This window comes from Ylistrum balloti, unplaced genomic scaffold, assembly GCF_031769215.1.
Source record: "Ylistrum balloti isolate Yb309-2 unplaced genomic scaffold, AGI_CSIRO_Ybal_v1 Utg370416, whole genome shotgun sequence".
Classification (NCBI taxonomy): domain Eukaryota; kingdom Metazoa; phylum Mollusca; class Bivalvia; order Pectinida; family Pectinidae; genus Ylistrum; species Ylistrum balloti.
This window is the reverse complement of record NW_026782282.1, coordinates 2,114,633-2,134,958: the sequence shown is the minus strand read 5'-3', so window position 1 is coordinate 2,134,958 and position 20,326 is coordinate 2,114,633. Positions and strand designations below refer to the sequence as shown.

The 20,326-nt window shown below is 35.0% G+C and overlaps 2 protein-coding genes across 2 annotated transcripts in view; one reads left to right on the top strand and one right to left on the bottom strand.

The window, feature by feature from the left end:
- The window catches only part of LOC132554511 (regulatory-associated protein of mTOR-like), a 29,882-nt gene extending 19,294 nt beyond the window's left edge, over nucleotides 1-10,588 (bottom strand). The window contains exons 1-15 of the mRNA XM_060218828.1: nucleotides 10,390-10,588; nucleotides 9,766-9,868; nucleotides 8,082-8,242; nucleotides 7,450-7,530; nucleotides 6,854-7,000; nucleotides 5,995-6,176; nucleotides 5,547-5,606; nucleotides 5,169-5,269; nucleotides 4,603-4,747; nucleotides 3,469-3,649; nucleotides 3,251-3,334; nucleotides 2,374-2,484; nucleotides 1,763-1,837; nucleotides 1,300-1,365; nucleotides 462-560 (exon numbers count right to left, since the gene is read on the bottom strand). Coding sequence (XP_060074811.1) covers nucleotides 462-560; nucleotides 1,300-1,365; nucleotides 1,763-1,837; nucleotides 2,374-2,484; nucleotides 3,251-3,334; nucleotides 3,469-3,649; nucleotides 4,603-4,747; nucleotides 5,169-5,269; nucleotides 5,547-5,606; nucleotides 5,995-6,176; nucleotides 6,854-7,000; nucleotides 7,450-7,530; nucleotides 8,082-8,242; nucleotides 9,766-9,868; nucleotides 10,390-10,563 — 1,770 coding nt within the window. The 5' untranslated portion in view covers nucleotides 10,564-10,588. The remainder of the gene's footprint in view (nucleotides 1-461; nucleotides 561-1,299; nucleotides 1,366-1,762; nucleotides 1,838-2,373; nucleotides 2,485-3,250; nucleotides 3,335-3,468; nucleotides 3,650-4,602; nucleotides 4,748-5,168; nucleotides 5,270-5,546; nucleotides 5,607-5,994; nucleotides 6,177-6,853; nucleotides 7,001-7,449; nucleotides 7,531-8,081; nucleotides 8,243-9,765; nucleotides 9,869-10,389) is intronic.
- A 292-nt stretch (nucleotides 10,589-10,880) lies between these two features.
- LOC132554551 (suppressor of fused homolog) lies at nucleotides 10,881-20,030 on the top strand. The gene is made up of 10 exons (XM_060218876.1): nucleotides 10,881-11,059; nucleotides 12,448-12,582; nucleotides 12,716-12,852; nucleotides 14,597-14,742; nucleotides 14,912-14,997; nucleotides 16,633-16,788; nucleotides 18,030-18,191; nucleotides 18,519-18,660; nucleotides 19,186-19,254; nucleotides 19,850-20,030. Exons 1-10 carry the CDS (start codon nucleotides 10,881-10,883, stop codon nucleotides 19,940-19,942), a joined length of 1,305 nt encoding a protein of 434 aa, XP_060074859.1. The 3' UTR covers nucleotides 19,943-20,030.
- The last annotated feature ends 296 nt before the right edge of the window (nucleotides 20,031-20,326 follow it).

Genomic DNA, 20,326 nt, shown 5'->3' with positions numbered 1-20,326 from the left:
TAAAACTAAAGATGAGGAATACTAAATATCCAATCACATATAACACAACATATCTATTTTCGTGTTGGAGCCCTACCCTCTGCCCCTAAAATGTCAGCCAAAGCATTCATACTTCACACCTTATCATTTCAATAGGAGAAGTAGGATTTTAAAGAATTTGTTGAGACAACCCTTCCCCTTCACCTAAACATGCTTTAGAACAAATTTGGGTAATATCCAATTATTTCTACAGGAAGAGTAAGATTTAATGAATTTGCTCTATTTCCCCTATTGGGCACAGCCTCTCCTGCCCCAGGGAGTCAATGCACTGTTTGTACAAAATTCAGACCAAATTTGGTCAAAATCCTGTATGTCATTTATGACTAATAGCGATTTTAAGGAAAAAAGATGATAGATGGACGACAGGTGCAGCAGGTATACCATAAGCTCACATGGTCCGAGGGTCAGTAATGAGACAGTACCTTGCCGAGACACAGGGCCAGCCATTGTCTCAGTGAGTTGTTGGTATCAGCTAACTGTTCCAGACACACAGATATTACATTTCCTTGTAACGCAGCCTCCTGTTGTAATGTAAATCAGCTACAGTTAGTAATACAGACAGTTTCATAATTAATGTAAAATACTCCCCAATGGAAACATATCAATCGTTATACTATCTAGATGAAGTGTCTCACTGAGACACAGCTGAAATCAGAGAAAATATTGACCCTTAAACCATCACCATATAAGGGCAAGCATGTTACAGTTAGTCCTCCTCATAACTCTAACTGATCCTCCACTGCTTTTGAACTCTTGAGAAATGTATGTTTAAAAACATTCAGAAATAATTCTTGCAAGCTTTATAGGATACTGAGCGGCACACAGTCTAATTAACCTTACAGATAACAATGTCCTGTAGGCTACTGGTATGCATATTCATGGTTTACAACCGTGACCAACATTATGAAAATAACAAATTGGGGCAATGATACTGTACAGTGGAGCTCACTTAAAAATCATGTTATATTTGTCAGGGGAAAACATGATAATAAGCGGAATGTGACATTAACTGTGAACAGTTCACCTTTGAATCGCCACATTTCTTTTTCTGTTATATTAGTGGTTATTTTCTTTATCACCAATCAGATGTCGTGAAACATGGCATAGGGGACAACTCTGTTTCAGAACATTTTACACCATTTCAGAGCATTAGCATGAAGCCTTAAGTCGTAAACTTCATACCAAATAAAAACTAATGAAACATCTTCTATCTTATTACAACTGACAATTCCATGTTAACTTGACTGATTCAGAACATACCTGGCCTTGTTTGTAGTCATTCACAATCATGGAGAGGACGAAGGCGGCCATTGTTCTGTGTTCTGCCTAACAAAGGTATAACAAATTATAAACTATTGAATCAGACTTTAAGTATGTGTGTTAACATTACAAAGTGTATGGAAACACCCTACTTTATATTAAATATCAAAATTGATGGAAAGCTTGCAATACTTACTGATGTATTCTATGAAGTTATCATATTTTGTTTCAAGGGTGTCTTCATGAAAAACTTGACAATGACATTAACAGGTCTGTCAGTCTTTACAACTAGGAATTACTAACCAGCATATAGGGTACACCATTACAGCTAGGAAATACTTCCGGGCTTATAGGGTAAACTGGTATAAATAGGAAACACTAACTGGCATGTACAGTACATTGGTATAGATAAGAAATATTTACTGGCATGTACAGTACATTGGTATAGATAAGAAATACTTACTGGCATATAGGGGTCAGCAAGTACAGCCAAGAAGTACTTATGACCATTATCTTTTACCAAATCTGCCTGGCATGACTGTGGGAACAAAAAAACAGCTGTCACACAACCAATAGAAACGTCATATATCAAACCCTGCACCAAATTAAGAGTTCTATCATTCTTACTTTCTGAAAATTCACAATGTGAAATCTATGCATGGCAGATGCAGGATGAAGATTATATAATCTGTGAAGCCTTCTTTAAATCTAATCCAGAGATAATTAATTCAGAAAATCAATAAACGAGAAAAAGCTTACGGAACTGAAATTTTATACCATTCTATAAACAGGAAAACTTTTACAGTTGTTAAACTCTTGCCTGTTTTGTCTTTTCGTTATTTAGTCACGGAAATAACAGGTGAGCTGACATTTGGTGCTATGGCTTCAATGTATGCTTTTATGATTTCGTCAGTGAATTTAAAGCTGAGGCAAATGAAAAAAGTTTCATGCAAGGGTGAATAACATCCATGGCAATTGTTTTCTTATATACCACAGTCCTCTGTTAGACAATGCTATATGCCTTTTCTTCCAGGTAGATCTATCATGGGAACTCATTCTCTTATATCTACTTACACTGTCCACTGATAAAATCTTAGCCCAGATAAACACCAACAAGGGACGTAATTCTCGAGCAGAGCTCTGAAGTAACTTCAGTACGTATGGGAAGATACCAACAGATAACGCCTGAAAAATCAAACAAAGAATAATGTAATAATTGTTAAGAAATTATACCAACTTTTTAAATATTTACTGTCCACAGTGAGTTTACAGTATAATCTAATTGCTACTCTCAGCCTTTGTCATTTTATCTTACATGAACTGGGGTTACATGTACCACATTGGTTTCATCATGCAACTGTAATTTTTCCTACATGCCAATGCTCATTTCCAAAATTCTGTTAGATGTCTCACTGGTGAATATAACACTACAGTAGCCTGTGATGCAATTGTTGACCAATCAAAGCGTGGATTGTTTTCATATGATAAAACAATAATTATTGGCCAATCAGAAGCGTGAATTGTCTTCACAAATAAAACAACCATTATAGACCAAGCAGAAGTGTTGATTGTCTTCATACAATGAAAAAATCATTATGGACCAATGAGAAGCATTGGTTGTCTTCATATAATGAAACAATCCCTGATCTATTTTCAGGTCAAAATGTGGATTTATTGACCTGGGAAGCTGATATTTCTGGAGACCATCCCTGGGAAATATCACCTTGTATTCACATGAAAACAGGTCAGTAATTGTATAATATTGTCTGCATATTTGACAAACATTAAATGTAAATGTAAACAATTTTATTTTGTTTCATGAGTCACTCATTACCAAACAAACACTTCAAACTTCCCTTTGGCAGTATTCTAACTTCTGATATTAAACCACCAGACTGACTACTTTTAGTCTTCTATCAAAATACCAAGCTGTCCTCCTTTGTAAACGTACCAAACTAACTGCCCAGGGTCCAAGGTCTAAGAAGCGGCCCAGCAGGTCCAAAGCCCGCAGTCTGTGTACTTGACTCAAGAGGACCTGAAACAAAAAAATGTTTGCTTGTGTTTTGAGATAATAATTGTATAGTACTAACATTTTTGATTGACTCAGAAAACAATTTACTATCAAGAATTGCTTCAAAGGGTTTTATTCCTTGTAGAAGGCTAACTTACCTGTAACACTATAGGAAGTTGCTCCGGAGGGTTACGGGACTCGGAGCCATATGTAAGCCAGACCTGGAAGGCTGTGAGCTGCTCTGTGAAGAAAGGGCTGTGTTGGAATGTTGAGCCTTCGTCCTCTAACAAACGAGGCAACTGTCTCAGGCACAAATCCAAAGCCAAATCCCATGCTTGCCTGAAATAGCCAAATCTTTCAAATTACATCCTATCTGAATATGAATATCTTATTTAACGGTAGAAAATTATGAAGGAATTCAGCATGTACTAATAAGAGTTTTATAATAAATGTGAGAAACATAACTTTGGATAAAATTACCCAACCCCTGTCCCTCCCATGTGGGCGTCACTTTAGTTTAGTCTGTTACATTATTGGCATAGATAACCTCAGAGAAAGATCTAATATGCAAGATTCAATACTCCCTTCCACTGGTGCTTTCTGTTTTACAGAAGGCTGAGAAACAGACTTGTTCGTTTAGGTGTGGTTATGTCCATGGGTAAGATACTAATTGTTCTGGATGGCATGCAATGGACCTCCTGCATCTTGTTCAGTGAGGTAGCCATTAGTTACTACAAAAGATCTCAAAATGAGTCTGGCTATTTTCGGGACAATAGACCCAGCAAACAAACAAAATCCTCAAAACAAATCACTTTCATTGCTTCTATGAATACTAATTAATGATGACCTTGACCTTTGAACCTGCAAAGACGAATTCATCCAAACTTCATCAGTTGAAAGGTTCCATGAAGAAATGTGGTTGATGAAATCATGATATTGACTGACGTGATGAGATATTGGGTTAAAATTAATCTCCCTGATAAATTACCAGATGCAAAGCAATAGTTAGTATTCAATAGCACTGATTCAAACTTTTTAAAATCATAACGAATACTTTGGAGTGATTCCTTATAGTGTTTCCTCTTAAGGAATTTAATTTACCTAACTTAAAAAAATAATTTGAATACCATGGCTTTCATGAACAAATAAACTTAATTTTGTCACAAAAGTACTTATCTTAAAAAGTAATCTTATCCAAAAGTAATTATCTCCCAGGGTAATCCAATCTGTCGGTAGTTATCAAATATTTAACCACTAAAGCTCAAACCAGAGATATTTCTGATAATACATACCACATGGGATGTTGGTATGTGGGAGGTAATTTTGGTCCAGACACTGGAGTACAATTATAGGAACGCATTATCCTCTCAGCCAGTAAAAAATTACGAAACAAACTTGCCACCAGTAGATCTTGTCGGAACAGCTTTTGGAACAGATCTGGAGGGAAAAAAAAGAAAAGAGTCGTTCCAAATCTTAATGGGCTTGCCTTTACTTTGCTTTGGTCAACAGTTTTGTATGTTATTCATAACAGGGCACTATTCATATAGGACAACCTATTCATAAACAAATTTTTCACACTAATGGCTAAAATCAATTTGGTCAATCAAATATCAGCACTTTCCATCTTCCATGCATTCATTCAGAATGAAGTTTCGTATTGAAACGACTCAATCTTTAAAAATTTAAAAAGGATTATCAATAACTGTCAAAATTGTATGGCAACAATCATTCTATGTATTACCTAATTCAAGTTGGACACTTCTGAGAAGAAAGATCACAAAATTTTGAGTCTCAATATAGTTTAAACTGTGTTCCTGCCAACTTTCCCCAATACCCTGTGAGCCCCTCCCCCTCTTACCCCTTGGCAGTGTATTCCAAGCTATTGTATCAGTGATAGCAGTAAATATCCAGTTGAGTTCTCCAAGCATGGTTCGTCTGTCATTCAGCTGGCCCGGTACTCTGTTGAAATGCAGACATTCAAAAGTTTAATCGTAGTCTGACTGAAAGCTGAAATCACTGATTTTGACGTTTTAAAGACCAACTTCAAACAAAACAATTATTTATAGCAATGAATCTGACAAATTTTATTGCCTGTTACATGAAACCCTGAGTCAGTAACACAAGTGCTACTTAAGACTTTGAGAGAAAATATTAAGGTCATATTATTTAAATGAAATGTATTCTAATAGGAGTAAAGTTGTCTGGTTTATGGTTCAATAAGGTTATGCACACTTACTTGTCCACCATTTCAGCAGTAAGGTTTGGCACAAGTTTACTGGTGTTCTGTAGGACATACCTGTACAACAGGAATGCGTAAGACTCTTATAACAAGATGCAAATACTTTATAATATCCTGCCTAAATCACAACCTATTAGTGTTATGTAATTCTTAACACGATGTATGTATGCATTGATGTAAGTATGTATACAATGATATACAATGATATAAGTATGTATACAATGACATAAGTACATATACGATGATATAAGTATATAAACAATGATATAAGTATAGAAACAATGATATAAGTATATATACAATGACATAAGTACATATACGATGATATAAGTATATAAACAATGATATAAGTATAATATTAGTTAATTTCTGCCCTATTATAATTTTAAGATTATCGATAATTTAAATTTTATTGAAGAAGAACAAATAAAGAGAAAATACCAACCATTTGAGAGCTATTTTTATGGGGGTGGTGAGACATGAGGTGAAGAGGTCAGCTGGGAGTTCAGGGTTCATAGGGAGAAACTCTGCCGAACCACATGCTGCAAGCTGTATACAGTTTTTGACCGCAGAGGGTGAAGGTGCTGGGCTGTTGAATCTCTGACTGCTACTCAATGACGATGACGACTGATGATTATGTAGAAAAAAGTAGATAATCATTAATAAATGAATCATTGCCATATTGTTAAATTCAAATATCAGAGTTTGGATGCGGCTATAATTCCCATGTCCATACAGAACAATGCCAGCTAAAATCACATTTATGGTTCAAATTTCATTTTCATCAAAATATTGACACAGAGCTGTCCAAGTTAAGAGTTGCTTAAAGACTTTTAATAAATGAAATTTGATTAATTTTGCTGAAATTTTAGAGAAATGTTCGGAGTAATCCGAGTATAAATTTTTTCAATGGATTTTAAGTGGTACTTCTTTATCAAAACAATTATTCTTTCTTTCACTAAACGATATCTGTCAAGGTTCAAAACAAGACAGGATATATCTGCTAACCCATTGTACCATTTCCAAAAAGACATTTTTGAAAAAAAAATGTTCCTCTTTTTTTCAAATGTAATTAAGCAACAAAGAGATAGACAGAAATTGTCTCAATTCTTTGTTATAAATTTTCATTCAGAATTCCTTTGAATTGAAAGATGAAAATGCTGCATAATACTCATGATTTTTCATTCCTTTTTTTCTTCAATTTCTAGAACACACAAACTATCACAGATGCAAAATTTTAACATTTTGAAACTATTTGACCAGACCATATTTACGGGAGAAAAAAAAAAAGACAGGGGATTTACCTCCATCTCATTTTCTCTTTGCACAGAGAACTGTTTGAAGGACTCGACGATGATGCCGGCATTGGAACAGTCATATACATAGATAGACGGACTCCCCATCCATGTCTGAAGGTCGTAAACTGAGAGTGGGATGTACTGTGTGTAGCTCTACAATGAACAAATAAACGAAATATCTCTCATATCCGACCAGCCAAACAAAAAGGTTAGAAAGGGTCCTATTGTAGTGAAAAAAGATTTAGATTAACTTGAGGAGAACGAGAATTTCTATACTGTAACATCTATTAAATTTTTACTATCTGGTACTGTGAAGTTGTCATCAAGTGTGGACTGAAACATACAACAGTATTGACAAAATTATCCATTTTTAAAACTATTAAATTTTCTAAACTTTTTAAACTATTGTGACAATTCTTACTCATCCCCCTCTTTTTTTTGACAGAAAGTAATACATATACTTCCCTTCAAATTGGTAATGTTTACTTAATTTATAAGAACCCTAATATTTTATGGAAATATACCATCTACAGAAAACACACTTCATCAACGATGATAAAAAAACCCTACACAGTGAAATACATGTGAAAGGCTGTTGTTACCTTATTGAAAACCCATATTTCTCCATTGATTGTTGGCTTTGGTACACCATGGCCATTGTAATGGAAAAGAACCCTTTCTTCCTGTCAGAAATAAAAAAAAAAATATATCAAATTACATTAATACTCAGTTATTACACCAATCTTATCCTCTCCAATACTTTTCTTAAGCTATTCTCTGACATTATTCCAGACAGTTCTTACAAACTTTTATCAACTGACAGCTTCTTTGAACAATTATTGAAATTTCCTTCTTATATTTCCTAACTCTCATCTCATTTTGATTTAGGATTTGTAACAAATGTCATTTACTGGTGCCTATTAGTCTCTTCTAGTCCATCATAGTTACACTGTAATGTAGACTGCTTACATCACAAGTTCTGATCAGAAACAGACTTTATTTCAATTTGGCCTAATTTTTCCATGTATACTTGCTGAAACATATTATTTTGCAATTCATATTATATCAATCTTTAAGCCAGAAACAATGAATTATCCCCATAGTAAAGAGTATACAATTCTTGAGGTCTTGTTGGGTTCGTCATCAATTATTTTGGCTGCTTATGATTTTTGATTTTAAGATTGAATTTTCCTATTTTGATTCTTAAATACACATATTGAAACATTCTTCTGACCTTTGCATTACGTCGCAGTGAAGAGCAGAGTTTCTTCACCTCATCCACTGTGGGGTCAAGACTCTGCTTGTAGCGAGCCCGAGGCTGCCATCTCTCATACTGCTTTTGGAGGTTACTGCCAATGGCCTCCAGAGCTTTCTGTGGGCTGGAAGTGGTAGGGTCTGTTGAAAAAAATGTTCTGTTTTAAAATATCTACCACCAAATCCTTTTCTATGAGACTAGCTATAAAATCCTGTACTTCTTTAATAGCTAAGTAAGTTTAAATAATTCATTACTTCATTTAATCTTTTTAAGTTTATAAAAAAAAAAAAGACTTAATGAAGCTCATGTATTTTTCAAATGTAGTGAAAGTCAAAGTCTTAAAATAACCATCCTCGATACTCAAGGGCTTTCTGCACCCGTGGAACATGTCATTGCAAAATTGATGGCACAAGCAAAGTAATTTGATTGGTTCAAGGAGAAAACAAGGCCATTCGAGACGGGTTATGCTCCCCAAATTAAACAAAATTTAAATATGAAAAAAAACAAAGGGCAATAACTCCTAAATTATGAAAAAGAGAGTGATGCTTTTGATGTTTCTTCAAATGACCACTAGCTTGCTTCCTTATAAGATGACTCTTGTATTTGCAGAAAAATATGTTTAAACAAAATTTTAAGCACTCTTTACTAGGGGTGTAATGAGATGCTGGTTTATCCCAATAAACAAAATTAATTTATCATTTGATTTTTTACTGTACAAAAAACACATACCTGTAAATCCGGATATATCAAATTTTCAGTGTTTAAGGATTTTTAATAAATAATAAGAATTCCATGTGTCACCTGCCCAGCAAGGTTTCTGGAGACGAGTTTTATGGATATTCGTTGTATTTATCCCATTTATATAACCTGTCCATTTGTTTGAGTAGAGATGTGATGAGTAAGCTTGCAGTTTAGATGTATAGTGTCGAAGGGAACTGAATCCAGAGGATAGATATGTATATCACAATTGTGCACAGAATTAGACTTTAAAAAAAAAAAAAAAAAAAAAATGATTTGCTCGATCCCAAGGAAGCACTCTTGGGAAGGAAGCACTGTATGACTTTGATGTTGATCGGCTAAAGGGAACAGAAATTATTACGAAAAAAATAAATTTCCTATTTATAGTAACAGTGACTTTGACCTTTGGACCAGAAAAGCAATCCCAAGCAAGCACTTTTGGTGAAGAAGCACCGTATGAAGTTTTAGGTTGATAGGACAAAGGGTACTAAAGTTATCGCAAAAAAGCAAATTTTCTATTTATGGTGTCATTAACCTTGACCTGCAGACCTGAAAAGCAATCCCAAGCAAGTACATTTGAAAAGGCAACAATGTATGAAGTCTGAGCTTGATTTGCAAAAGTGATCTCAAGTTATCGCGATAAAACATTTGTGCTGACAAAGGCATCGTCTCCAACACAGTAATCCTTATATCCATTGGGATTGTTTTCCATGAAAGAGTAATGAGACACAATTTACGTCAAACCTATGAAAGGTAATATATAGCAATACATATCATTATACAGTCTCAGGGCATCACGATATGTCACAATAACCTTACACCACTATTCTATATTGTCTAGAATATGCCTTATAATATTACAACCCCCACATATATATAAATAAAGGCAACTAAACAAGGAAGGAAAATTCAGGAAAACATTTACCAATCCAGCTTTCTAGTCGGGCACAAGGTGATGTCTTGACTACATCTGGAGGGTCGACTCCAACATTCAAGCACAGCACCAAGGCTACACTCACGGTCTTCATCTGTAATAAATCAGAATTCTGATGAGTTGTGTTGATATCAAATATTTTGCTTTTATCAATATCATACCATTTTGAAAAGTGAAGTATCAGAACATATTCTAAGTGAGGAATCAAACAGCTCAAAATGCAGGTTTCGTAACGCACATAAACTTCTTTACAACTGTAATTCACATTTGAGGGCCATGTCGAAAAATTTTACTATACCTGATCTCGACTTGTTAGTCTCGGAAAATAATTATCATTATTGAAATACAACTTAATAGTGTTGTTCACATCTCAAGTAAAATCCAGTCCACATTGCATCATTACATGTGTTTTACCTTCTTGTGTATAATATGCTGTGGACCGGGTTTTACTCGGTTTGTTTACATTTCAGATACACAAGTGCCTGTGGCCATACGGTGAACACCAAACTACGTAAAGTGGGACAAATGAAAACCCTTATAAAAATCGTTTAGAAAGCCTCCTGCTCATTTCCAAAATAAATGCTATCATTTGATTACTAAATAGTGATTTCATACTCGTTCTTTCATTCGCCATGTTTGAGTAACTTTGGTTGAACCCTCAATTTTCTCTCGATGGCGAAGTTCATTGAACGCAACTGGCAAATGCCAGTCAAACAGTTCATCCTCTTCGTCACACAACTCTGTGATGACATCTCCCTCAGACGTCCCTGATTGTGTGAGATTCAACATAGCGATTTGTCAACTATCAGGTGCTATTGGTGTCATGCATTGAAAAGCGAACATTTTCCATAGCGGACGGAGGCATGGCACGGAAGCAGCCATGTTTATTTTCCTTTTGGGACATTTACTCTCAAAACCAAAATACTATTATAAAAAAAACTCTTTTTATTAGGACTAGATAAATTTTGTCATTTAACTAGTTTTACAAATAAGTATACGTACAAATTAAGATAAAAGTATGTTGTACTAGTGTTATTTTAATGTCTGTCGTTTAGAGAGTAAAGCAGTGACATCTACCGGGCAGGTGAACCAAAACAGTAGCCAGCATGGCTGCGGTGGCGGCTGCTGGAGACGAGGACGATCAGGCGGAGGTGTTTATCCCGAGGGGTCGAAGCCAGACAGACGAATTAGAATACTTAGGACTACAGTCTATTGACAGGGCATGTCTTGAGATTTACCCAGACCAACCAAACCCCCTTCAAGCAACAGCAGTTGTCAAGCTATGGTAAAAGTGTTACCCGGGTTATTTTTAACACCTGGTGCCAATATTGACACTTAACATATTGTGTTTTTCACTTGATTTTCCGGTGTTTGATTGTTTTATTTTAATCCATTATACTTTATATACTGACATCACCTAATGTATTTCATATTTGGAAAACGATAAAAAATAAATAGAAAATATATATATATGTTACCAGAGACGTATATGATGTTACACATTCAATCATATTTTCAAATATGAAACCATTCGATTTTCAAAAAAGTACGAAACGCTAATGAAAGTCAATTGAAGTCTATCGAAATTACTCCCTTATTGACTTACAACTTCAAAATGCCTTTACATTTATATTTATTTTACATGATAAGGCACGATAATTAGTTTTTAATTTAACCCCAACAACAGTGAATCTAAAACTTTTGAAGTTTTCGTGGAATCACACATGTCTCTTACAATTGTCTCCAAAACTAAACTCAGTAGGATACATAAATTAAGTGGATGCCACTACTGGTGCATTTACTCACATTTATGCATTAACAAGTGTTCTGGCACAATGAAGACATCTCATAACTTCTCTATAACTTTTTTTTTTTGTGTGTTCTGGAATGTTGTTATAAGCCCTGATTCTGTAGAATCCAGGTAATCAACATATGCAAAGGTACTGTCACACAGGATAATGACCTGGTATTGCACTTGCATAAGTTAATCAGTTAATACATGTATGCCTAGCAAAATATGTCTTCCACAACAATTCTATAAAAATGAAAGACAATAAATCTAGATTTGAACTCACAAACTAAAAAAACCTGAGAAATTAGACTTTTACACATGCATCCCTGGTAAAACACTAGTAGCGATATACTGCTTGGCCAGGGGAAGCATTGAAATAAATCATCACCTCTGTTACACACGTAATTGCTGTCAGGGATTCATCCAGATGTGACTTTTATAAGTCTTGAGTCTGAAATGAAAAATTTGTGACATAATTACTTTTCAATTGGAAACAAATTGAAGATTCTTTTAATCACATAATGGATTATTGAAGCAAATATTGTAGAAAACATAAATACACTATTTAAGAAGGAGACTCCCAATTTTTGACCCTTGATTTTGCTACTTTCAACAAATGAGTTTGCTTAATTATTCTTTTATTCTAAGAGCTATTGATTTTATTTGAATGGAAAGTTTAAAAACATGTGTAATTTTTTTACTGGAAGGTCTATACACACATTTTATATATGCTTTTATTCTAAAGCACATAAAACCTCCCCTTGAAAATTTTTAAAAAGTTGGCAAGAATGCATACATTTCCATGCCAATCCTATAACATAAGGTAGGTTGGAAAAAAAGTTTACAGAATCATACAATATATTTATGAACTTATGTTGTAGGTTGGGAGGCCCAGACCCCCTGGACTACATATCTATGTACTCTAACCCAGGTGATTCAAATCTTGCCATTCTTCCTCACTGGCACTACGTCAGCTATGGCTTCAGTGATCTCCATGGTGATAACCGAGTCCATCCGTATGTATCGTCTATTCAACTTATTTTCATTGCACACATGGTGTTTTTTGTATCAGTTTTTAAAGCAACTTTGATCATTATCTCCACACAAGATACCTGCGTAGTGATAGAAATGTTTAATATCTGTTTACAGTGTCTCAGGACCAGGGCAACCAAGTGGATTTGGATTTGAGCTGACCTTTCGATTGAAGAAGGAAGATGATCAAAGTGTTCCTCCAATGTGGCCCTCAAACCTTATGAACAAACTAGCAACTTATGTTTTTCAGACAGGTTTGTTGCATCTATTTAAATACTGTAATTTTAGCTGTAGTCTTATTTTAGCACTTTTTGCAGTAAGTATATTTTTAGCCCACCATCTAATAGATGGTGGGTTATTCAAATCGCCCTGCGTCCGTGGTCCGTCGTCCGTCGGGCCGTCCGTAAACAATTCTTGTTAACGCTATTTCTGGAAAAGTACTGGATGGATCTTTCTCAAATTTCATATACAGGTTCCCCTTGGTCCATAGTTGTGCATTGTACCTTTTTTGAACTGATTCGCATTCAAGATGGCCGACAGGTGGCCATCTTGGATTTTGGAAGTAAAAGTTTGTTACCACTATTTCTGGAAAAGTACCGGATGGATCTTTCTCAAATTTCATATGCAGGTTCCCCTTGGTCCCTAGTTGTGCATCGTACCTTTTTTGGACTGATTCGAATTCAAGATGGCAGACAGGTGGCCATCTTGGATTTTGGATGTAAAAGTTTGTTACTGCTATTTCTTGGAAAGTACTGGATGGATCTTTCTCAGATTTCATATGCAGTTTCCCCTTGGTCCCTAGTTGTGCATTGTACCTTTTTTGGACTGATTCGAATTCAAGATGGCAGACAGGTGGCCATCTTGGATTTTGGATGTAAAAGTTTGTTACTGCTATTTCTTGGAAAGTACTGGATGGATCTTTCTCAAATTCATATGCAGTTTCCCCTTGGTCCCTAGTTGTGCATTGTACCTTTTTTGGATTTCAATTCAAGATGGCAGAGAGGTGGCCATCTTAGATTTTGAATGTAAAAGTTTGTTACTGCTATTTCTTGGAAAGTGCTAGATGGATCTTTCTCAAATTTCAATTGCAGGTTCCCTTTGGTTCCAAGTTGTGCATTATTCCTTTTTGGACTGATCCGAAATCAAGATGGCTGACAGGCAGCCATCTTGGATTTTGAGAGTAAAATCTTGTTGCTGCTATATCTGAGGAAGTACTGGATGGATCCTTCTGATATTTCATAGATATTGGTTTCCCTTGGTCCCTAGTTGTGCATTGTACCTTTTTTGGACTGATTTGAAATCAAGGTGGCCCACAGGCAGCCATCTTGGATGTCGACAGTAATACAGCTCAAGCATATTGTCCATTATCCACCTGTAACTGACTGCTATCTAATAATACTTTGGGATCTTTTTCAAATGATATTTGCTAATAGGTGCTTAATAAATATATCTTGTGCCATCATTGAGTACATTCAATGAAGACCAGTTCATGAACATTTACAACACCTGTAACAAACAAAAAAAAATAAACAAATCTTCAAGAACTGAAAACAGATCCTCAAATGGTGGGCGCCAAGATCCCTCTGGGATCTCTTGTTCTAAAACATGATGGCACTAATTGCAGATGCTATATGCTACTTACATAGTAGTCATTGTGGATCATTAACCAAATGTGGCAAAAAAGTGATTTTCTAGTATCTGCTAAAATTTGATTACTCTACCCTATTTATCAGGCAATAAGTTTATACAGGTAAAAACCAATCCCATTCTATTGTAGTTTTATGAGAAATGCCAAGAAATGCTATTTCATTTATGGTTGGCTCTGTTTTCGCTGCATGGAATATTTAAAATTTAGGTCACTGCTACTTACATTTCCACTTATAGTAACTGGCCATTAAAAATATATTTTCATCTTCGTTTCTATTATGGATGAGGTAGGAACATAATACATGTTTTGCAACTATTTTCCAGTTTTCTAGATAGTGGCGTTTTTTGCAGGAAATGTTTTACAGGTAGGGGACCATATCCCTTGGCACTGCCCACTAGATGGAGGCAATAGCTCTGAAATACAGCATATGTTGATTACCTCAGACTCTCAAATCCCAGATCTGGATACTCCGTACGGGTACCTTCAGTTCCGACAGGTGAGTGCTTCTGAGCGATAAGTAACTCCAAATTGTTGAGAACATGAAATTTTATTAATTAGCTATGAATTTTATATTCACTTCAGACTCTGTCTATTGTACATTTAAAAATGAATCTTGATTTATAAAAATATTACTGATATGCTGCCTGATCATTGACTTTGGGTAGATTGTTGGAGTGAAAGATGATGAGTTGAGAGCAGCGCAGAAATGGAAAGGTGCTGGTGTACTGGAACTTATGTGTACAGTTAAAGAGTATGTACCATTTTTTGCTTCTCGAAAATTTTCAGAGGAGCATATAGTCTCCGCTTTGTCTAACCGTCTGTCTCTGTCCAGCCTTTTGTGTCTGGAGTGTAACTTTGCCCACACTTAAGTAAGGATCATGAAACTTTCTTTAAACATTGGACATACTAAGGGGATGTGCAGTGTACCAGATTCAGGTCCTGCATCCCTTGAGTTATTGCCCTTTGTTAAAATTTTATGTCTGTAGCATAACTTTGCATTCAATTACACTAGGTTAATGAAGCTTGGTTTATACATTGGTTATACTAAGAAGATGTACCAAATTCAGTGCTTGAAACACCTTAATTAAATATTTGTTGCCCTTTGTTAAAATTTTATATCTAATGAAGTTGTTTTTGGGGAGCGTTCATCAGTTTCATTGATTTTCTTGTCTTATGTATGTGACCGTGATAAGGAAAAACTCTGTCAAATCTTGTCCTAATTTTTCCAGTTTCAGAAAAGTTTCAAGTAGCATCATTGATCCTTATATAAAATTGTAAATACTTTATGATTAACTATATATTTGAACAGGCATCTCCTGCAATCCTAAATGCAGTTGGACCTTGTTATCTTGAACTCATATAACTCCCAGCTTGGGTTAATTCGAAGCATTTCGTTGATCCTTACCAAACTTTATACAAAATTTCAAACTCACTTAAATCAATTAGATGGTTATCTCAAAGTTTTCCCATGACCCCGCTGAGTTTGAGATGACAAAGTTGGACTATATTAGCATTGTTTAAAATCATTGACCTTCCATTCATCAATGTTTCCTTTTCTTGTCCTAATAGATTTAACCATTTCACTTTCACACTATATACTGTATAAGTGGTTTTTTTTTTTTTTTTCCGCTGGCTTAAATTTTCACAGTTAATGTAAATTAGAAAATTTAAGAGTATTAGTTTTTCGGGCTATTGATATGCAGAATTATAAAATATACAAAACAGACAATGTGGTACAATATTGTCTGGCCAATGCCTATCTCTTTGGGATATTTTTGAAGTTATATTTGCAATTTTTAATTAAATTGGTAAATTTTTAATGTTAATACCTAACTTGAACAGCTGCAGAATTAGTACCTAGATAGAACTTAAAATCTTTTGATATGGTAAATATGTTTTCTACATTGGACTAGATTTTCACTGGAACTATATTTTGGAGGTCAAAATACAAATGCAAAAATTGTGGGAATTAGGCCCACACAAAAAGAACAACTTTTACAGTAGTCACTCTACTTACATCTTCAATACTCCAGGGGCTACAACCACTTTTGTTCTCTGCTCCGCTGGAACATGTCATGCAAAGTAATCTGATTGGTTCCAGGAGAAAAAAAACTTTCCTCAGACTCTGGAGCGGCTCCTTTTGAAGACCACAAAGGGGGGGGGGGGGGGGGGGGGGGGGGTACCCAACTTTAAAGCCATTACAATATACAATGTACAACAAAGAATCAAACTTATCTTTTCGTTTTGTCCACAAGTTGTTGCACATGGAACCTTCAGTTTTGCCATGACATGTGCCCGGGATGCAGAGAGTGAAAGTGATTGTAGCCACTGGAAAATTGAGAATGCTGTATTTAATGTAACTCTTTAAGAAAATTTTCTTTTATAGGATTGGTCCCTATTTCATCACCGACATGTCCAGAACACGGTCAATCTTTGAGATGGACATCAACTTACTGCATCAGGTAACAGCGGGAATAGAACAGGATGGATCAAATCTGGGTCATGTGACGGCTGTGTGTTCTTGGGTGGAAATTTCAGCAGGGTAGGTGCTGGCACCTTAACACTGTGACCATGAATGCACACTATGACAAGAGTTAACCATGGGATAAACTGTGTTCTGTGTTCAGGGAATGAATGTAATAATGGAATTATAAAGCAATGGTCCTTACCTTATTCTGACACACCTGAGGATATTGTATCCTTCAGATAAACTACAAATTCCATGCCTCTGTCTTAAGCAATCTCTTGGTGTCCCTTCTTTAGTTTAAAAAAATTAAAAACTGAAAATTTAAAAGAAAATTCCGTTGATGTTTCTGATGCATGAATGATATAGTGATATTGTGCTACATGAAAAACCTATAGGAGTTGTGGAAAGATCCCTCCAATACTTCAGACAACTAGCAATAACCAAATACCAAGCTGGCTGTCTTGGCCATTTTGTGTTCCAAATCTGCCTCACTGTTCAACAAGCACAGCTGATGACATATAGAAATGTACATATAATTAAAACAAATTTAAATCTCAAAATCCAAAAACAATTACATGTTGGCCAAAATCTCTAAATTAAATCTCAAAATCCAAAAACAACTACATGTTGGCCAAAATCTCTAAATTAAATCTCAAAATCCAAAAACAATTACATGTTGGCCAAAATCTCTAAATTAAACCTCAAAATCCAAAAACAATTACATGTTGGCCAAAATCTCTAAATTAAACCTCAAGATCCAAAAACAATTACATGTTGGCCAAAATCTCTAAATTAAATCTCTAAATCCAAAAACAATTACATGTTGGCCAAAATCTCTAAATTAAATCTCAAAATCCAAAATGACATGTTGGCCAAAATCTCTAAATTAAATCTCTAAATCCAAAAACAATTACATGTTGGCCAAAATCTCTAAATTAAATCTCTAAATCAAGCACACATAGCAAGGGACCAAGATCGACAAGAAATAAACCTGTTTTCTGTAGTATGAAGAAGATTAAGCCACTACTTGCTGAGGGATAGAAATGATGGTTATGGAAGATGAACTGCAGATGATTAGCAATTTGAACAGTCTAGCATTTGATTAATGTGGACTAAGAGAAGGAAAAGTCATCTACAAAACATCTTCCAGCTTGATAGATGAAAAAGTAGTGACTCTATGATTAAACCATAATGTTTTTGGTTATCTAAAGTTGAAGGGAGATATCAGATTGTGTAAACATTGATGTCATTTATAAATATCAAAACAAGACAAGTCTTTTGATATTATCATATACTCTGTGTTTTTGGTTCATCAGGACTGTGTTTGAAAGGGAGGCAGACATGGTGACACAGACGCCTTCAGGGGATGGAATGGACACTGGCGATGACACCGTCACACTCTGCCCACCAGAGACCCTTGAAGCAGTACATCTCAAGTTTGATGCTGAAGCAGCTGAACTCCTGCCATTGATTGTCAAGTTAGTAATCAATTTTTCACATACATGTCACCAGAGTAATCACAATTCCAGTTTTCAAATGTTGTGTTTGGACCCCTAACAACTAAGATTTTTCTAACATCATTTGTACCTTGTAAGGGTAACAGTGATCTTGATTAATATCAATACCTTAAAACTTACAAGTCCTTGATCTTATGTCAGCCAAACTCTTGTAGGCAATGGTTAATTAAGATGTTCTACTCATCTGGTCACATCAGGCTGATTGCAACTGATTTCCGTTGAATATGTAATCCTTTCTTTTTGGTGTACAATTGTTGATTTTGTTGTTTGGTATTAATTAACTTTCAGAGCTAGACTGCAGAAAGGTCGATTCTTCGTATTCCACAATGCAGAAAACTATGCAATTCATTTGATACCACCATCTTGCCAGGAGGATAATCAGTTTGTTAGCCAAGGAGAGCCTCTTAAAGCGCAAAGTACATTCCTACAGGTATGTTTGTAAATTCCGGAGGCCAATGAACTGTCAATATTGCTCATGGCCAATCAGAAAAGAATATTTAATTGCATGTACTAGTAAAAGTGACAGAGCTGCAGCAAGTGAATGGATATTCAGGTTTTAAAGTCTATGTGCTACATAACTGTGACATAGTTTCTTAAGGATGTATGCTTCCTTATTGTGACATGGAGACTTAAGGCTATATGCCATCTTATTGTACCAAGGAGACTAAATGTCATATGCTAACTTCTTGTAAAATTGAGACGTGATGTTGTATGTCTCCTCACATTGATAAGAAGACTTAAAGCTGTATGTTACCTTACTGTGCCATAACAACTTTTTTTGGCTATTCGCTATCCAAGAGTGCCATTACCACTTAAGGCTTTATGCTACCTTACTGTGCCACAACGACATAAGGTTATGTGCTATCTCTGAGTGCTATATGCTACCTAACTGTAACAAAAAGGTTGCGTTTTGAGTGTGTATCCTGAATTAGTTTTTCATTTCACTTTATTACAGATCTACTGTTCAGAGGCCCTAATAGACAAAATGTCACAGGAGTTCGAAATTTTACAAGATAATTCTGAGGTAAGAGGAAAGGATATGTTGGTTATCTGTTATCCTGGTAATCTTCCTCCTTGAAAAAAGGACTATGCTTCTGCATGAAATTTGGTACGTGCTTAAAATTTTCTGGAAAGCATATAGAGGCCACCTTGTTTGTGTTAGTTATAGCTCAAGTGACATGTAGTAAAATAACCAGTTGGGTTGATTGTTCTGTCTGGAGGTCAATATTAAATAAAATATCAAAGTAGGTTATTGTGGCCTATTTTTCATAGTTCTGTAACAAAACAATTTTCCCATCTGCTTTTTACATTGAATATATATCAAAGTGGCAAATTTAAAGAAACCAGAATTTACTTTTTATGTTGTTGTGAGGTTAACATTATATTGCGTCAAAGTAGGTCACTGTGACTTAATATATTTGGTTCTACCACTTTCAATTTTAGAGGATTTTTAATGTCAATTCAATTTCACACTACAAAAAAGTAACAGAGAAAATTAATGATTGTGACTAAAAATAAAACTGATAGCCAAATAGCATAATGTATAAGGCTTTTCCAATTTCAGTTGTTGTTTTTTTTCTAAATTTAAGATGATGTAAGAAAAATCTTCTTAATTTTAGGAGAACCAGAATTATCCAATCGAGTTCCGGTTTTCTGACCCAACTGTTGTGATAACAGTTTCTCCAAGAGGACAACTCTATTGTGATGTGTGATGAAAAAGGATGAAATTCTTTAAGATTTTAAGTTTGTATATATTGCCTGTGACCTTATATCTGACCTCCATTTCTTAAGAGAGATTAATAGAAGTTTTGACATAAGATATAAGTATTTGTGAAAATAGTCTTGTATGTTCATTTGAAATTTTATTTAATAATTATTAAGTTTTCATTTCAAAGCTCTATTTCTGTTTTAAGAAATAAAATTAAACATCATTTAGTTTAATTCTAAAAAATTTAATTTTGAAGATATTTAAGTGACCATTATATGCTGTATTTCAAAAGATGGGGGAAAAGGCATGTGCACATCATGTATGCAATATTTACCAGATATATACAGCTTAGAAACTTTTTCATACAAATTGAGGAGAAATTTGAATC

What these genes read in the sequence shown, in the direction of transcription:
- LOC132554551 (XM_060218876.1), top strand. Translation starts at nt 10,881, where the DNA reads ATGGCTGCGGTGGCGGCTGCTGGAGACGAGGACGATCAGGCGGAGGTG. An exon ending in AACTTATGTTTTTCAGACAG is followed by an intron (nt 12,853 to 14,596) that starts GTTTGTTGCATC and finishes CGTTTTTTGCAG; the next exon opens with GAAATGTTTTACAGGTAGGG. An exon ending in TTTTACAAGATAATTCTGAG is followed by an intron (nt 19,255 to 19,849) that starts GTAAGAGGAAAG and finishes TCTTAATTTTAG; the next exon opens with GAGAACCAGAATTATCCAAT.